This window comes from Panthera uncia, chromosome D1 (assembly GCF_023721935.1).
Source record: "Panthera uncia isolate 11264 chromosome D1, Puncia_PCG_1.0, whole genome shotgun sequence".
Taxonomy (NCBI): Eukaryota; Metazoa; Chordata; class Mammalia; order Carnivora; family Felidae; genus Panthera; species Panthera uncia.
The window spans coordinates 8,870,750-8,883,993 of NC_064808.1; the positions used below are offsets into that span (position 1 = coordinate 8,870,750).

Below are 13,244 nucleotides of genomic sequence, written 5' to 3' on the forward strand. Positions count from 1 at the left end.
CGCAGGTATGTGGAGACAGGCTGGCTGCCTGCATTGTCCCTGGATCTCCCGTGTCTGCATCTGGGGAGGTGGAGGAGGGGGCTTGGCCACGTGCCTACGTATGCGAGTGTCCTCAGAGGCCGTGGGAGTGGCTGAGCACGCACACACTGCAGCCCTGTGCGTCTTGTTGCGGGGCCTGTCGGCCTGTCGGCCTGTCGGGCTGTCCATCTGTCTGTATGTGTTTGAAGACAGAGGAAAGTGTATGAGCAGACCCTGCGGGTGACCTTGAGTGGGGGGCTTTGTGCTGAGTGCATCGACTTTGAGGGTATTGGTGCAGTGTGTGTGTGTGTATGTGTGTGTTCACCTCTGCATGATGGGATGTGCTTCTCATCAGATCCCCACCGGAGTGAGCTGAAGCTTGCTTCGTCCCCACTGTCCCGGCCTCTTGTGGTAAGTGCTGCAGTGTGTGTGTGTGTGTGTGTGTGTGTGTGTGTGCGCGCTGTGGTAAGAGCCTCACCCCCACCCCACTCACCTGGGGACCAGCATCCGAAGATGACAGCTTTTTGTAGCAGATGGGGGGCTGTTAGTGCGGGAAGCCCCTCAGGCATCTTACAGCCCCAGCCCCTCCTCCCAGCCTCCAGCCAGGAACTTCTCCAGGGGTCCAAGCCACAGTCTGTCTGTCCCTTTTGACTTTCTCCCCTGAGCTGCCCAGCCCCCAACCCTGCCACAACCCCTCCCACAGCCCCCCACATCAGAGGGACCTGGGGGCTTTCTGCCTGGACTGTCTCTGTGCTTTATGGAAGGGGCTTTAAAACGCTCCCTGCACAGTTACTGGGCTCTCCTTGCCCGCCTGTCCCCCCAGCAGCAGTGATGTGATACCCTGACAGCCCAGATCCCATTTCCAAACATTAATAACTTCCTTAATCTCCAGCTGGCTTTTTCCAGATCAGCCTGGCCAACCCCCTCCCTGAGAAGCAGGCTGATGGTATTGGGTTCCTCTGGAGCCACCCAGTGTCTCCTGGACGCTGCCTGGGTTTCCTATCGTTGCCCCATTAACATCCCCCTGCCCCCCAAGTCAAGTCCTGCCCACGTTCCTGTCCCCCATAGTCCCACGGCTCCTGCTGCAGAGTGATCATTGCAGCCAGAGGGGAAAGTTCTCTGAGCTGTGGGACAAAGAGGGGCAGGCCCTGGATGAACTGGGGACAGCCCACCCCAGCCAGGCCTGGCCTGGGGGAGGGGCAGCTGACCGGCCTTAGAAGCAGGTGCTGACTGAGGCAGGTTCTCCAGCCAAGGCCAGGGAGAGACAGGAGAGGGAGTGAGGGGTGGGGTTGGAGGGTCCTCCCTGGGCCACACTGCCTGAAGTGTGGGGGAATGCTGGGGATGGGGCTCTTCCCTGTGTCCTGCCCAGAGAAGGGCCCTTGGCCAGCATGGAACAACCCCAGGCCCTGATCTTCCCAGTCCAGACTGGGCATTGTTCGGGATTTGAACTTCTGGGTAATGATGGGACAGAGCAGAGCTGGAGCTGAGAGAGGGCAGCTTTTGTAGACTCAGAGGATCCAATACCTCTGGTTTTTTTAACTCTTAAAGTTTTGGCTCAGAGGCAACAGCTGGGGCTGAGTCCCCAGGGCAGGTGGGGCACTGCAGGGGTGGGGGGGGGCGCTCCCATGTGATCATTTTTTTTGAGAACTGCTGGGTACCAGCTTCGATACCGAGTACTAGAGACCAAACAGTCCCTGCCATTTTGGGCTGTGTTCCCCCGGGGTGGGAGCTAAAGTAAAGCCAGGAGAGAAGTAGTAATTTCTGCGATGAGAACCTGGAAGGATGAGGGACCCGGGGCTCATCTGGAGACAGCACACCTTTTCAGAAAGGAGGAAAAGGAGGTCAGAGAGGGCAAGGAGCTTCAACCGGGGTGACGTGGGGAAGGTGTGGCATTGCTGGGACCAGGACCCAGTCGCCCCTGAGACCTGGGGGCGCTGGAGATGGAATGAGGACCCACCCCCTTCCCCACACCATTCTGGGGGGTTCTGCTACCTCTGCCCAGCTCCCCAAATGGGTGGCTCCCGTGCCCTGGCAGGGGCTGCGGCTGGCAGGAGTGTCGGGGGAGCACGGGGAGCACCGTGGTGCGGCTTTCATTTTGCTTTAGGGCGGGCGGAGTCATCGAGTGTTGTGGCTGTGGTGTCGGTGCACATGTGGGATGTTGGGGAAACGTGTGTGCACGTGTCAGTGTGTGTGTGTGTGTGTGTGTGTGTGTGTGTGTGTGTGTGCTGCCACCCCACTGCCCGCATCAGCCCTGGGCCCGCCCCAGGCCCATGGCCCATTGGTGCACGTGAGGACGCTTGGTGACAGTCAGGAATGTTAATGGTGCTGGACGCTGCATGAGCTAAATTTAGAAACCCAAACCGAGAAGGTGAATGGCACTCACCTTCCCGGCAGCAGGCCCAGTCCCCAGCTCAGCCATGGCCCTTCCTGGAGCCAGGGGACCCAGAGCGCCTGGACGGCAGGCCATGCCCTCCCCACCCCCCACCTCTGCTCAGGCAGGCGTGAGGAACTCTGGGGTGCTGGTCGGCTGCCCCAGCCTCAGAGCTGGGGGGCAGCCTTTCTTCCCAAAGCTGCCTTCCTATAAAGGAGAGAGCTCCAGCCCCACTCTGCCTTACTGCCTGAGGCAGGAGGACCCCAGGGAGCCCCCAGACAGTGCTGGGCACTGTCCTGGGCACGACTGGGCACGAGGCCCTCTCCCCGCCCCCGCCGTTCACGTCACTGGCCACTGCCAACCTTGCCCTGCAGGATGCCACCCCCACCATCTGGGAGCGGTGACGTGGCCAGGCGCCTGAGAGCCGTCTGTCCGTGGCAGAGGGAGATGTGTTTCTGGGAGCCGGGCCAGAGCCCCAGGAGACAGGCAGACAGGAGGGGCCCCATCCCTGGGGGTCAGGGATGGGGTGCCAGTCAAGGAGCGGAGTCGGTCCTAGAGCCTTATGGGGCCAAGGAGTTACCAACCGGGGAGCAGGTACCGTGGTGACGCCTTCACACCTTGGCCTCAGATCTTGTTGCCAAGGCCGGGCCCAGCCCACTCCCCTCCCCAGGCCCGTTCTGGGAAGGCAGGGAGGGTGCAGTCCTGTCTCCCAGGAGTGACCCTGGTGCTGTCTCCACAGGGCAAACGCTACAAGAACTCCTTGGAGACCGTGGGCACGCCAGACTCAGGGCGTGGGCGCAGTGAGAAGAAGGCCATCAAGTAGGTGCCAGGCTTCGAGTTTGGGGTGGGAGCACCCAGGCAGCCCAAGTGGGAGGAGCCTCCCCCCTCCCCAGAGCTGGCCACATGCATTCAGTTTCCCCCTCACGCCTTGGGGCCATTCTCTTTCCCTGCCCCCCCCCCCGCCGGCCCCCACACACTTCCAGCACCTCAGGGTGGCCCCAGGGCTCCACCCTTTCTGCCTGTGTCCCTCAGACCCTCGCAGCGTTCCAAGGACCCCAGCCCCATCTTCCGGCTGCTCTCACTCCCAGCACTGTCTGCCTCTTCCCTCAACCCTGGTTGCTGGTTCCTCCACATCACACACCATCCCCACCCCCCTCCTAGCTCCCCTGCATATCCGAGCTCCTCCCGCAGCAGCCCCTGGGCTGGGATCCCCTCTCCTGGGGTGCTCAGGCTCTCATTGAAGACCTCAGCAGTACCCTGAGGGTGACTTGGAAGGTGGGCAGACCTCAGTGCCGGGCCACTTGGGGAAGCGGAGCAGTGGGGACTCTTCCCTTCTCTGTCACTCCTGGCCCCCAAGGCCTGTCTTGCTGCCTCTGAAGCACCCAGACTTCCCGCTCTGAGATCCCTCTTCAAGTAGGCAGGCTTGCCTTCCCCGGACCGCCTTGGCCACGGTTGCTGGGATACAAAAAGGGAAGCCCCCCGCCAACCTCCCCACCTGGCCAGAGGCTCGGAGCGGGAGGGTTCTCTCGAGAGCCTTCTCTGCTGAACGCAGGCCTTCACTTGGGGGGGGGGGGGGGGCTGTCAGGCTGAGGGAGGGCTGGGTGCCCCTCCATTCTAGCCTGGCGAGGGCCGAGCCTGCCAGCAAGGGGCTTGGCCTGAAGGAGAGCCGCCCCACCCTGCCTCCCTTTAACTCAGAGCCCCCACCAGCCCTGCCCCACACCTTCTCTCCTGCCCCCTTCCCACTGCCTAGTCTGTCCCCCTTCCTGTCCATCCTTCTCCCTTCTTCTCTTCCCACTCCCTTCTCCCTCTCCCCTGCTCCTGAGGGCTCCCTCCCTGTTCCTCCTCTGTTTGCATCTCTAGCTCTGACCCTGTTTGGGGCCTTCACAGAAGCTTCCGGTGGGTGTGTGTCTGTGGCGGTTGGGGGGGCGGGGGAGGTGGGCAAGTGGCGGGGTGGGTCTGCCGAGGTTGGGGGTGGGAGGAGGCTCGGGAGGAGGCCTCGGGGAGCCTTTGAAGCTGGGTCTGGTTGCGCACTCTCCAGTCTTCAAAGCCAAGAGCTGGCAGGTCTCAAGGGCTGTGGCAGAGCCCAGGCCCCAGGCTTCCCGAAGGCAGAGAGGGACCACGTGGGGCCAGCCCAGCACCTCCGCCGCCTCCAGACCAGGCCCCTAACCCAGTTTGCAGCTGGGCCAGGGGGTCTGTCTCTGCCAGGTGACCGTAACCTGGGGTTGTATGTGTTCTGGATAGTCGTGGAAAGGGCCTGTGAGAGGAGACGGGATGCCCAGCAAGGAGGAGGGCAGGCAGCAGGCTCCGCAGGCTGGGACAGCATCCATGAGTGCTCTAAGACCAAGCGGGGGCAGCAGTGGGTCCCCCACTTCTCTGTAGCCCTGCAGCCCCTGCCCCCTCCCACCCTGCTGAGCTGTCACAGCCTCTGCCTCAGAACCACCACCGGTTCATGTCTATATGCCCTTAGGTTCCTACGCCTTTACCTCTTGCCAGGGCCCAAAGCCAGTACAGTGGCAGGAAGTAAGGCTCACCCACTGCACGATCTCCTCCTGGGCTTAGGACCTCTTCCGAAGGGATCTTTTGTCAAGGATCCCAGGAAGTTGCATTCTTCAGCAGTGCTTCCCAAACTGTGTTCCTCAAAGCACTCCGTCAATGATTAATAGTCACTCTATGAATCATTGAGGTTTCATGGGTTCCATGACCAACTAAGTTTGGGAAACACTGCACACTGTATCTCCCTCTTGGAGATACTGGTATTCATTGACACATTAAAGGCTCTGAGAAGTCCTGCAGTAGAGGAACCTGTGTTTCCCAAACTTTTAAAATTAAAGATCCTCTTTTCCAGTATCGCAACAGACAACATGAGGGACCCTGAAGCTCCTTGGAACAGAGGGTGGGAGACCAGCCTTGCAGTGATGACCCTGGTGGCTCTTTCTCTCCAGGACCTAGGATTGGATGGCCCTCGATTTTGGAGATCTGGAGGGGGCAGGGGGAGGGAGGCCTTCCAACTGTTCCATCTCTGTTATGCTGGAGGAGGGGGACCAAAGGATGTCTCTGGCAGGGAAAGGGTCTTCTGCTGAGGGATCTTCCCCAGGGAGGGGCCTCCCAGTGCTGAGGTCTGTCCTGCCTCTCCCACCCTAGCTTCCACTGCCCTACTCACAAACTGGCTCAGGACTTTGGCTTTGAACCCCGTGTAGGCGGTCCTTGTGAGACATTTCCAGGGTGCACTCTGGACAGACATGTGCTGTCCACACCCCCCTTGGGCGGGGACCACCATCTCCTCTGGGCCTGTGGTGGCAGCTCAGCTTCTCTCCTTTGTTCCCAAGTCTAAGGCTGAGAACCAAGGTCAAGGTCAAGGTGAAGCTCCAGCGGTTGGGGGGGGGGGGGAGAAGCAGGCCCCCCAAGAACAAGTTTGCTCCATCTCCAGGGGGTGTGCCTCCCCCGCAGTGCCCTCCCCCACTCCCAGCAGGGCCCTTGCCTTGGACTTGAGCAATGGCACAGCCCCAACACAAGCCGGGCCCATGCCCCACAGCCCTCCCTGGGGCCCCTTCCCCTAGATGCACTTCTGAGGTCTCAGGCATGGCTCCCTTCTGGAATGTTCCTCTGGCCTGTTTCTTCTGCCTTTCCTCTCCCTGTGCTCCCAGGCCTGCTCCTCGGGGCCCCAGGAGCCTGACAGACAAGCTGATGGAGCCCCTTGTCCTTGGCTCCTGGGATCTCCAGGCTGTGCCTTCTGACGGCTGAGGTTTCTGCAGCCCGCCCCCAACGGAAGTCCCCACATTCTCTGTGCTTCCAGCATATCTGCTTCGTTGGTATGACTTGTCTCAGAGCAGGAGGGGGTGGGAAGACTGGGGCCGAGGGTCCCTTCCAGACTCGACCTTGGAAAGGGACAGGGGCACAGGGAGAGGCTGCCGTGGCTGGCAGGTCAGGTACGTGTCAAGGGCCCGAGGTCGAGCATGCCCATCAGCCCCCACAGAGAAGGGCAGGCTCCCCGCCACCACGGGCCCCAAAACATTGGACCTGAAGGGCTCCTGGTGACTTTGGTCACACCCTCAGCAAGGTCAGGGGCCTGGAGGTGCTTCTCGTTTCTGGGGGCGGAGGGGGCGACCCAACCACCACGTCTGCAGTGAGTGCAAAGTGCAGCTCCACCGAGACCCCACCAATGTCACGGAAAGGCCGTGTCCTAGGACGGGAGAGAGCAGAGGAGGCTGGGGGACCTCAGGCCAATGGGAGGAGGAGAAAGACGGGGCCGGGCGCCCGGCCTGCCCCAGGAGTGGCTCAGTGGAGGTGGATGGAAGAGGGGAGAACCTCAGGTCTCCCCTGGGAGAGCTGACAGCCCAGCGGTTACAGCCAGCCTTCTGGGTTTGGCAGGCAGGGAGGCCGAGGCCAGGCGGGGGGCAGGGAGGGGGGCCACCCAGCCAGTTGGCGGCAGGGTCTGATCTACCTTTCCGCTCTTTCCAGCCAGAAACCGGTACCCTCTCCTTCTCCCGCTGCCCTCGCCATCCCACCCCAGGCCTGTCCCCCGCCCGCTCTCCTCCCCTCCTCTCTCAACATCTTTCTCTCTCCCACCAGCTTCTCGGGTGCGAGGCTCCAGTGGTGCCTGCCTGCAGCTCGCCTCCTTTCCGCGCGGCTTCTCCCGGCCCTCGAGTGTGTGCGCGTGTGCGGGCGCGTGCGTGTGTGTGCCGGCCGCCTCTCTTCCTCCCGCAGGAGCAGACCCTGGCCCCCTCCGCTCTGTGTGCGCCCGGCCCCCGGGGCCCCGGTCCCCCCTCTGCCCCCGCAGGACTTGCAGCTCTTGTTTCTTCTTGTATCTCCCTGTTTTCTCCCCTCTCTCTCTGCCCCTCCAGCGATCTAGACAGAGACTTTTGGAATAACAATGAGAGCACAGTGCAGCAGAAATGGAGCTCCTATCCTCCCAAGGAGTTTATTCTAAACATTTCACCCTACGCCCCTTATGGCGACCCACGACTGTCCCTCAAGTGAGTGACTTTACCTGGTTTGATCATATGTACCGAGTATCCGCGCACGCCCTCCTCCCCCTCCCGGCCCTCACCGCCCCTCCTGCTCCTCTCCCCGGACTTCCCCACCCACGCACCCATGGGCAGGCTGACCATGGAGACGAGCAACCCCTCCTGCCTCCCCTCGCCCGCCTGCCCCTCTCCCGTCCCCTCCCCCAGGGCCAGCCACGCAGGAGAGCCCCCCCGCAGCCCCCCCCGGGGCCCCCCACCCCACCCCTCTGTGCAGTCAGGATGGGGTTGCCCGTTCGGTCCCTCCCTCTCGGTGTGGCTCGCTTTCTCCTCCCCGCTGTGTGCTGCTGCCCTGGCTGCTCGGTGGTCGGTGGTCGGTGGTCGGTGGTCGGTGGTCGGTGGTCGTGGTCGTGGTCGTGGTGGCGGTGGCGGTGATGACGGTGGTGGTGGTGGTGATGAACTCTGACTAACACAGCTTTCTCTTTCTCCCTGCCTTGGGGCCTCCTGGCCTGGACAGCCCGCTCTTCCTCCGTCGTTAACCCTTCGTTGTCCTGTGGGATAGACTTGGAGGTGGCTGCCCTCCCCCCACCCCCGCCGCCCCTGCCCCAGGCGGTGGGGAGGGGCCCCCCCTCCGTTGTCGTGGTGCGTTGTTCTCCGACCCCCCACCCGCCCGGTCCCCTCTCTCCTCTCTGCAGGCTCTGCTGTTAACCCATTTGCAGTGCTGATGTCTCTCTCTCTCTCTCTGTCTGTCTCTTGTCCGTCTGTCTCTCTCTCCTCCTCTCTCGCTGTCTCTCTCTTCCTTTTATCTGTCGTTGTTTTTCTTCCTCTTCCACCCCACCCCCCCCCACCCCCACGTGTGGCCTGCCCTCTCTCCCCCACCGCCACCCCCGGTGCCCCTCTGGCCCGGCTGCCTCCTGCGTGCCTCCAGTGGCACCCTCCTGTCGGGCGCCAAAGTGGCCGCTGTGGCGGGGCTGGCGGTGGAGCGGGAAGGCCGGCTGGGGGAGAAGCCGGCACCGGCGCCGCCACCCGGAGAGGACGCCTTGAGAAGCGGCGGGGCCGCCCCCAGCGAGCCGGGCAGCGGCGGCAAGGCGGGGAGAGGCCGCTGGCGGACGGTGCAGAGCCACCTGGCCGCAGGGAAGCTCAACTTGTCCAAGTGAGTGATGGCCCCATGGCCGCCGGAGCCGTGAGCTCGGGCCTGCCCCCCGTCCAGGGTGGACAGCGGGACCCCCTGGCACGCCCGCTGCTGCCCCCAGAGGTGCCGTCCTCGGCCCCTGGCTCATTCCATCCCTTCATGAGACTCCCGTCATCCTTGCCATCGGGCGCAACTAACAGCCACACGGTGTCGCATCTCGGCCTCCGGCTGCTGCCGCCCTCATCGGTCTCTTTCCTTGCCAGTGACCAAGTCATTCCATTTCCTGCCCCCACGGCAGCTTCATTTCAATCCTGGGGTCATCCCATCCTCTTTGACCGGCCGCCCCATCTCAGCCGTCAGTTCATCCCTCTGCGGGCCACCGCGGTTGCTCAGCCATCGGACCATCCCATCCCCCGGGGAGCTGGCCCACTCTCAGCCTGTGTATGCCGCTCATCTGCCACCGCGCCTTCCCTCTTGCAACCAGCAGATGGCTCTAGACCCAGCGGCTGAGCCATTCCATTTTTGACCGTCCGGCGCCTCCATCGGCTTGCCCCACTCTTGCTTGCACCATGACACCATCCGTCCTGCGAGGCCACCACGAGCAGCGGGGCTGTCGCTATCGGTTCATCCTCACCTCGGCCATCCCCACTGGCTGTCCCAGTCTTGGGCAGCGAGCCGTCCCACTGTCAGCGGTTGGGTTGTGTGTTCCTGGCGGTTGGGTTGCTGAGCCCCAGTGAGCTTCTTTTCTGACGAGGGCGGTCTGGACGTCGGACAGAGGGCCGTTTCCTTTTGAAGAGCTCTCTGAGCTTGCCGAGCGAGACAGTGCCTCTCGTGGGCCATGGACATAGGGCTGCCCCCCCCCCCCCCCGTTCTCAGCAGAGGGTGGTCTCTCCTCCTCCACCATGGGGCAGCCTTATTCTCATCTGGGCTTGTAGAACCTTCCATTTCCCCAGAGCTGAGCCCTTTCAGGCTCTAAATCCTTTGAACTGTGACCCTTCTCATCCACTGGGACTCAGGTTCCCTTTTTGGCTGTTACAATTGCCTCCTTCCCAGCTAAAGGGAGCGGCCTCTCACTTAGAAGACCAGCAGCCCTGACCCTTCCGTAGCTGTGGGCTGTCCTGTTCCCTCCAATCAGGCTCCTCCTGGTTCTCTTCAGCAGGCCTGTGATTCCCGCCTTTGGGACCACTGATGGCCCCCATGTTGAGACCATATTTGCTTGTCGGCCTGAGGGGACACAGGTGGATTTCTGCCCTGACGTGGAGCCTCGGGAAGGTCTCCGAGGGAGGCCCCACACCCCTCCCCCCCCACTCAGAGATCCAGGCCCAGCGCCCCGCCCTCCCCAGCCTGCTCCGGCCACAGACTCCAGGCCGGCTGAAGCCTTCGTGCCATCCGCTGGCTCCGGGCCTGGAGGCACCAAGTTTAGTTTCCTGTGACTGAGAGGTTGTAAATTGGACTAATTTTGGATGTGATAGGAAATCAAAATGAGGCCAGCAAGGAGGAGGAGGAGGCCGTCCGAGGATCGTCCTCCCCTGCCTCAGCCTGACCCCAGGGAGCTGCGGGCCTACCTGGCCGGCCAGGCCTGGGCCTGTCCCTGGTGGTGGCCCCCACTCCAGACCTGAGCCAGGCAAGACTGCTGCCCTCTCCAGGACCCCAGCCAAAGCTATGTTTTGCCTCTCTCTCTCTCTCTCTCTCTCTCTTTCTCTCTTTCTCTCTTTCTTTCCCTTTCTCTCTCGTTCTCTCTCTCAGCCCACAGGGGCAGCCTAACTATTGTGCTTTGGTTCCCAGGGTAGGCTCGGGATGAGCAAAGCTGAGGTCTGGCTGCAGTGGTGAAAGTGGTTCCAAGGCCCTGGGGCCCCTCCCTCAGGCAGCCCCCCCCCCCCGCCTCCCCCAAGGGGACACAGCTGCCCTGTGGTCCTAGACCAGGAGTCGGCAAGCTTTCTCTGTAAAGGGCCAGATAGGAAATACTTAGGCTTTGCAAGTCACATAGTGCCTTTTAGGACTACTCAAGCCTGTCACAGCCATAGACAGGATGTGAATTAATGACAACGCGTTCCAGTAAAACTTTATTTACAAAGACAGGTGGTGGACCGGATGCGGCCCCCAGGCTATAGTTTGCCAACCCCTGCCCTAGACCACTGGTTTGGGAAATGGAGGGAGAGGACAGAGAAGGAGGTTGGGACCTCTGAGCTCTGGCCCTGCCGGTCGGAGGTGCTGAAATCTCTGGCCTGGGGACCAAGGAGACAGGTTGCCCGGGGAGGCTGGTGGCGGTGTGTGTCTCTAACCCTTCTTACCCCCATCTCCTGCGATGTTTGCGGGTGCCACTGGCACGGGGAGCATTAGCTAATACGCATGTCCGTGGGCCAGACCTCGTCAGGTCCTCGTGGCAACCCTGGGGCAGAGGCAGCTCAAGGATTACTTTTCACCTGGGTTTTATGAAGAAACTGAGAGGTGGGCTCACTTTTCCAAAGTCCCACGGTCAGGAAGCAGCGGAGATGGGGCTTGAACCCGGGTCACTCTGACCTCATACTACCTCTAATCAGCCGGGTCCTGTTCCCTGTCTGTCCTCGCCCCCTTACTGGCACTTTTCAGGGATGCCGGTGGGCCCGTTAGGAGGGTGGCCTCTTGCAAATGCACGGTCACCCAGTTTTCCATCAGAACAGTGGCCGGAGAAGTGGTTCCCGGGGCTCCCGGCTCATCTGCTCCTTTCCTGGGTCCCCTCCTCTGCCTGGGAGGCATTCCCAAGATATCAGGAAAGGATGCTGAACCTAGAAACGAGGAGGTCTGGAAGGAGGGCAAAGAACTGCACCGATGGCCCTGGCCGTAACGCGGAGGTCTGGGAGTCCGGGGACAGTCCCCAGCCTCCATGGACCAAACATACAAATCGCTGGCTCTCCCAGACTCGCCCCACTTTACTAGGCCAGCCCTGTGCCGGCCTGGATTTCCTCATGCCTCCAAAGGCCAGCCGTGCTTAGATCACAGAGGCAGACTTTCCTGGGGTCCCCCAGCGAGACCGCAGCAGCTCCCTCCTACACGGCAGGCACAGGGCCCTGGGGCCGCCTTCACCACGCGGCCTCCAGCCTCCACAGCTCCCGCGGCCACTCAGACAAGGAGGTGTTCGGGGCGCCAGCCGAGCCGAGGCCGGAGGGTGGGCTGGGCCGGGCGACCTGGGCACCTCAGGGCGGGCTCGGGGTTTGGTGGCCCCCCCCCCGCCCCGGGTGAGGCGGCGGCGGCAACGGCAGCGGCGACCACCGTGACGGAGGCCTGGCGAGGCCTGGCAGCGCGCGCGCCCCGCACCGGGGCCTCCTAGTCCTGACCCTCGGCTTCTCTCTCCTCCACTGTGATCCCTTCACCTGCTTCTCCTTTCTCTCCTCTCCTCCGCCCGCCCCAAGTTTCGAGGACTCCACCCTGTCCACGGCCACTACCCTTGAGTCTATCCCCAGCTCCACGGGAGAGCCGAAATGCCAGCGACCCCGCACCCTGATGCGGCAGCAGAGCCTACAGCAGCCGCTAAGCCAGCACCAGCGGGGCCGGCAGCCCAGCCAGCCCAGCACCAGCCAGAGCCTGGGCCAGCTGCAGGCCCACACGGGCTCGGCGCCGGGCCCCAACCCCCGGGCCTACGGCAGGGGCCAGGCCCGGCAGGGCGCCTCGGCCGGCTCCAAGTACCGGGCGGCCGGCGGCGGCCGCAGCCGCTCCAACCCGGGCAGCTGGGACCACGTGGTGGGGCAGATTCGAAACCGAGGCTTGGACATGAAATCCTTCCTGTAAGTGCCCCCCCTGAGCGGGCCGGCCCCCACCTCCCGACCCAGCCTCTATCCCCTCGTCTCCTTGGGAGCGGCTGGTCCCTCGCGACTCTGGCCCTCCGCGGCCAGGGTTGCGGGAGCAGACTCGGCTGACCCCTCCCCAGCCTCTTGTGGCTGGAGGCTCCTGCCCGAACCACCTCCACCCCACCCCCGGCCCCCCACCGCCCCCCATCCCCGTGGAAGGATTCTTATCTGAGCCACCCCTCTGGAGGCCGCAGCTCCCCCCACGACTTCGTTCCCTTCCCGGGGCTTGGAGAAGGTCCCCCCACCCCCACTAAAAGTCAGTGGGGACACTAGACAATGCCACCAGGTCGGCCTCCTCTTCCCGCTAGTCCCAGGCTGCTCCTGGCCTCCCTGCCAGCCTCCTCCCCTCCCCCCAAACCTGGGCACCGGCCCTGCCTCCAACCCTCCAGATCACCTCCTCCCTGTAACCCGACTCCGCTCACCTTCCCGCCCCACACTTCCTCCCTCCCTCTCACTTCCTCTGTCCCTGCCATCAGCCCTGTCCTCTGCCTCTCTGACCTTCTACAGCCACCTGTCCTCCAGCTCCCAGAGTGACCCATCCCCTGAGGACAAACCTCAGATGTTCCCCCCAAAGCTTTGGAAACCGTACTTTCTCAATCAGAGCCTTTCAAGTGTACGGGTCTGGGAAGTAACCACACACCGTGGGTATCTTAGCCATCCCTCATTCCCGCCAACCACGCGCTGCCCCGAAACCCCCTCACAGGTAGGGCCCCCACCCAGGGCACCCTCTCTCTGCCATCACTCTGGGCATCTGGACTCTCAGAGCCCGGGGCAGACCTGGGCTTTTGTCCCTGGTATCAGTCGCCTCCTCCGGCCTAACATGACCTTCCTTCCAGGCTCTGGGGATTATTCCCATCACCCAGGCCTTCCTGGGAGCACTTTTCATGGAGCAAGAGACCAGCACTAAGCCTGGGAGAGGAGAAAGGGAGGAGGAAAGG

The 13,244-nt window shown here is 62.8% G+C and overlaps 1 protein-coding gene across 2 annotated transcripts in view; it reads left to right on the top strand.

Annotated features, from left to right (window-relative positions):
• Window positions 1-13,244, top strand: part of SYT7 (synaptotagmin 7) — a 60,774-nt gene that overhangs the window by 26,505 nt on the left and 21,025 nt on the right. The window contains exons 3-6 of one of the 2 annotated variants that reach the window (XM_049644986.1): window positions 3,129-3,208; window positions 7,231-7,362; window positions 8,279-8,503; window positions 11,872-12,243. In XM_049644986.1, coding sequence (XP_049500943.1) covers window positions 3,129-3,208; window positions 7,231-7,362; window positions 8,279-8,503; window positions 11,872-12,243 — 809 coding nt within the window. The remainder of the gene's footprint in view (window positions 1-3,128; window positions 3,209-7,230; window positions 7,363-8,278; window positions 8,504-11,871; window positions 12,244-13,244) is intronic. The other variant, XM_049644976.1, reaches the window with a different exon arrangement.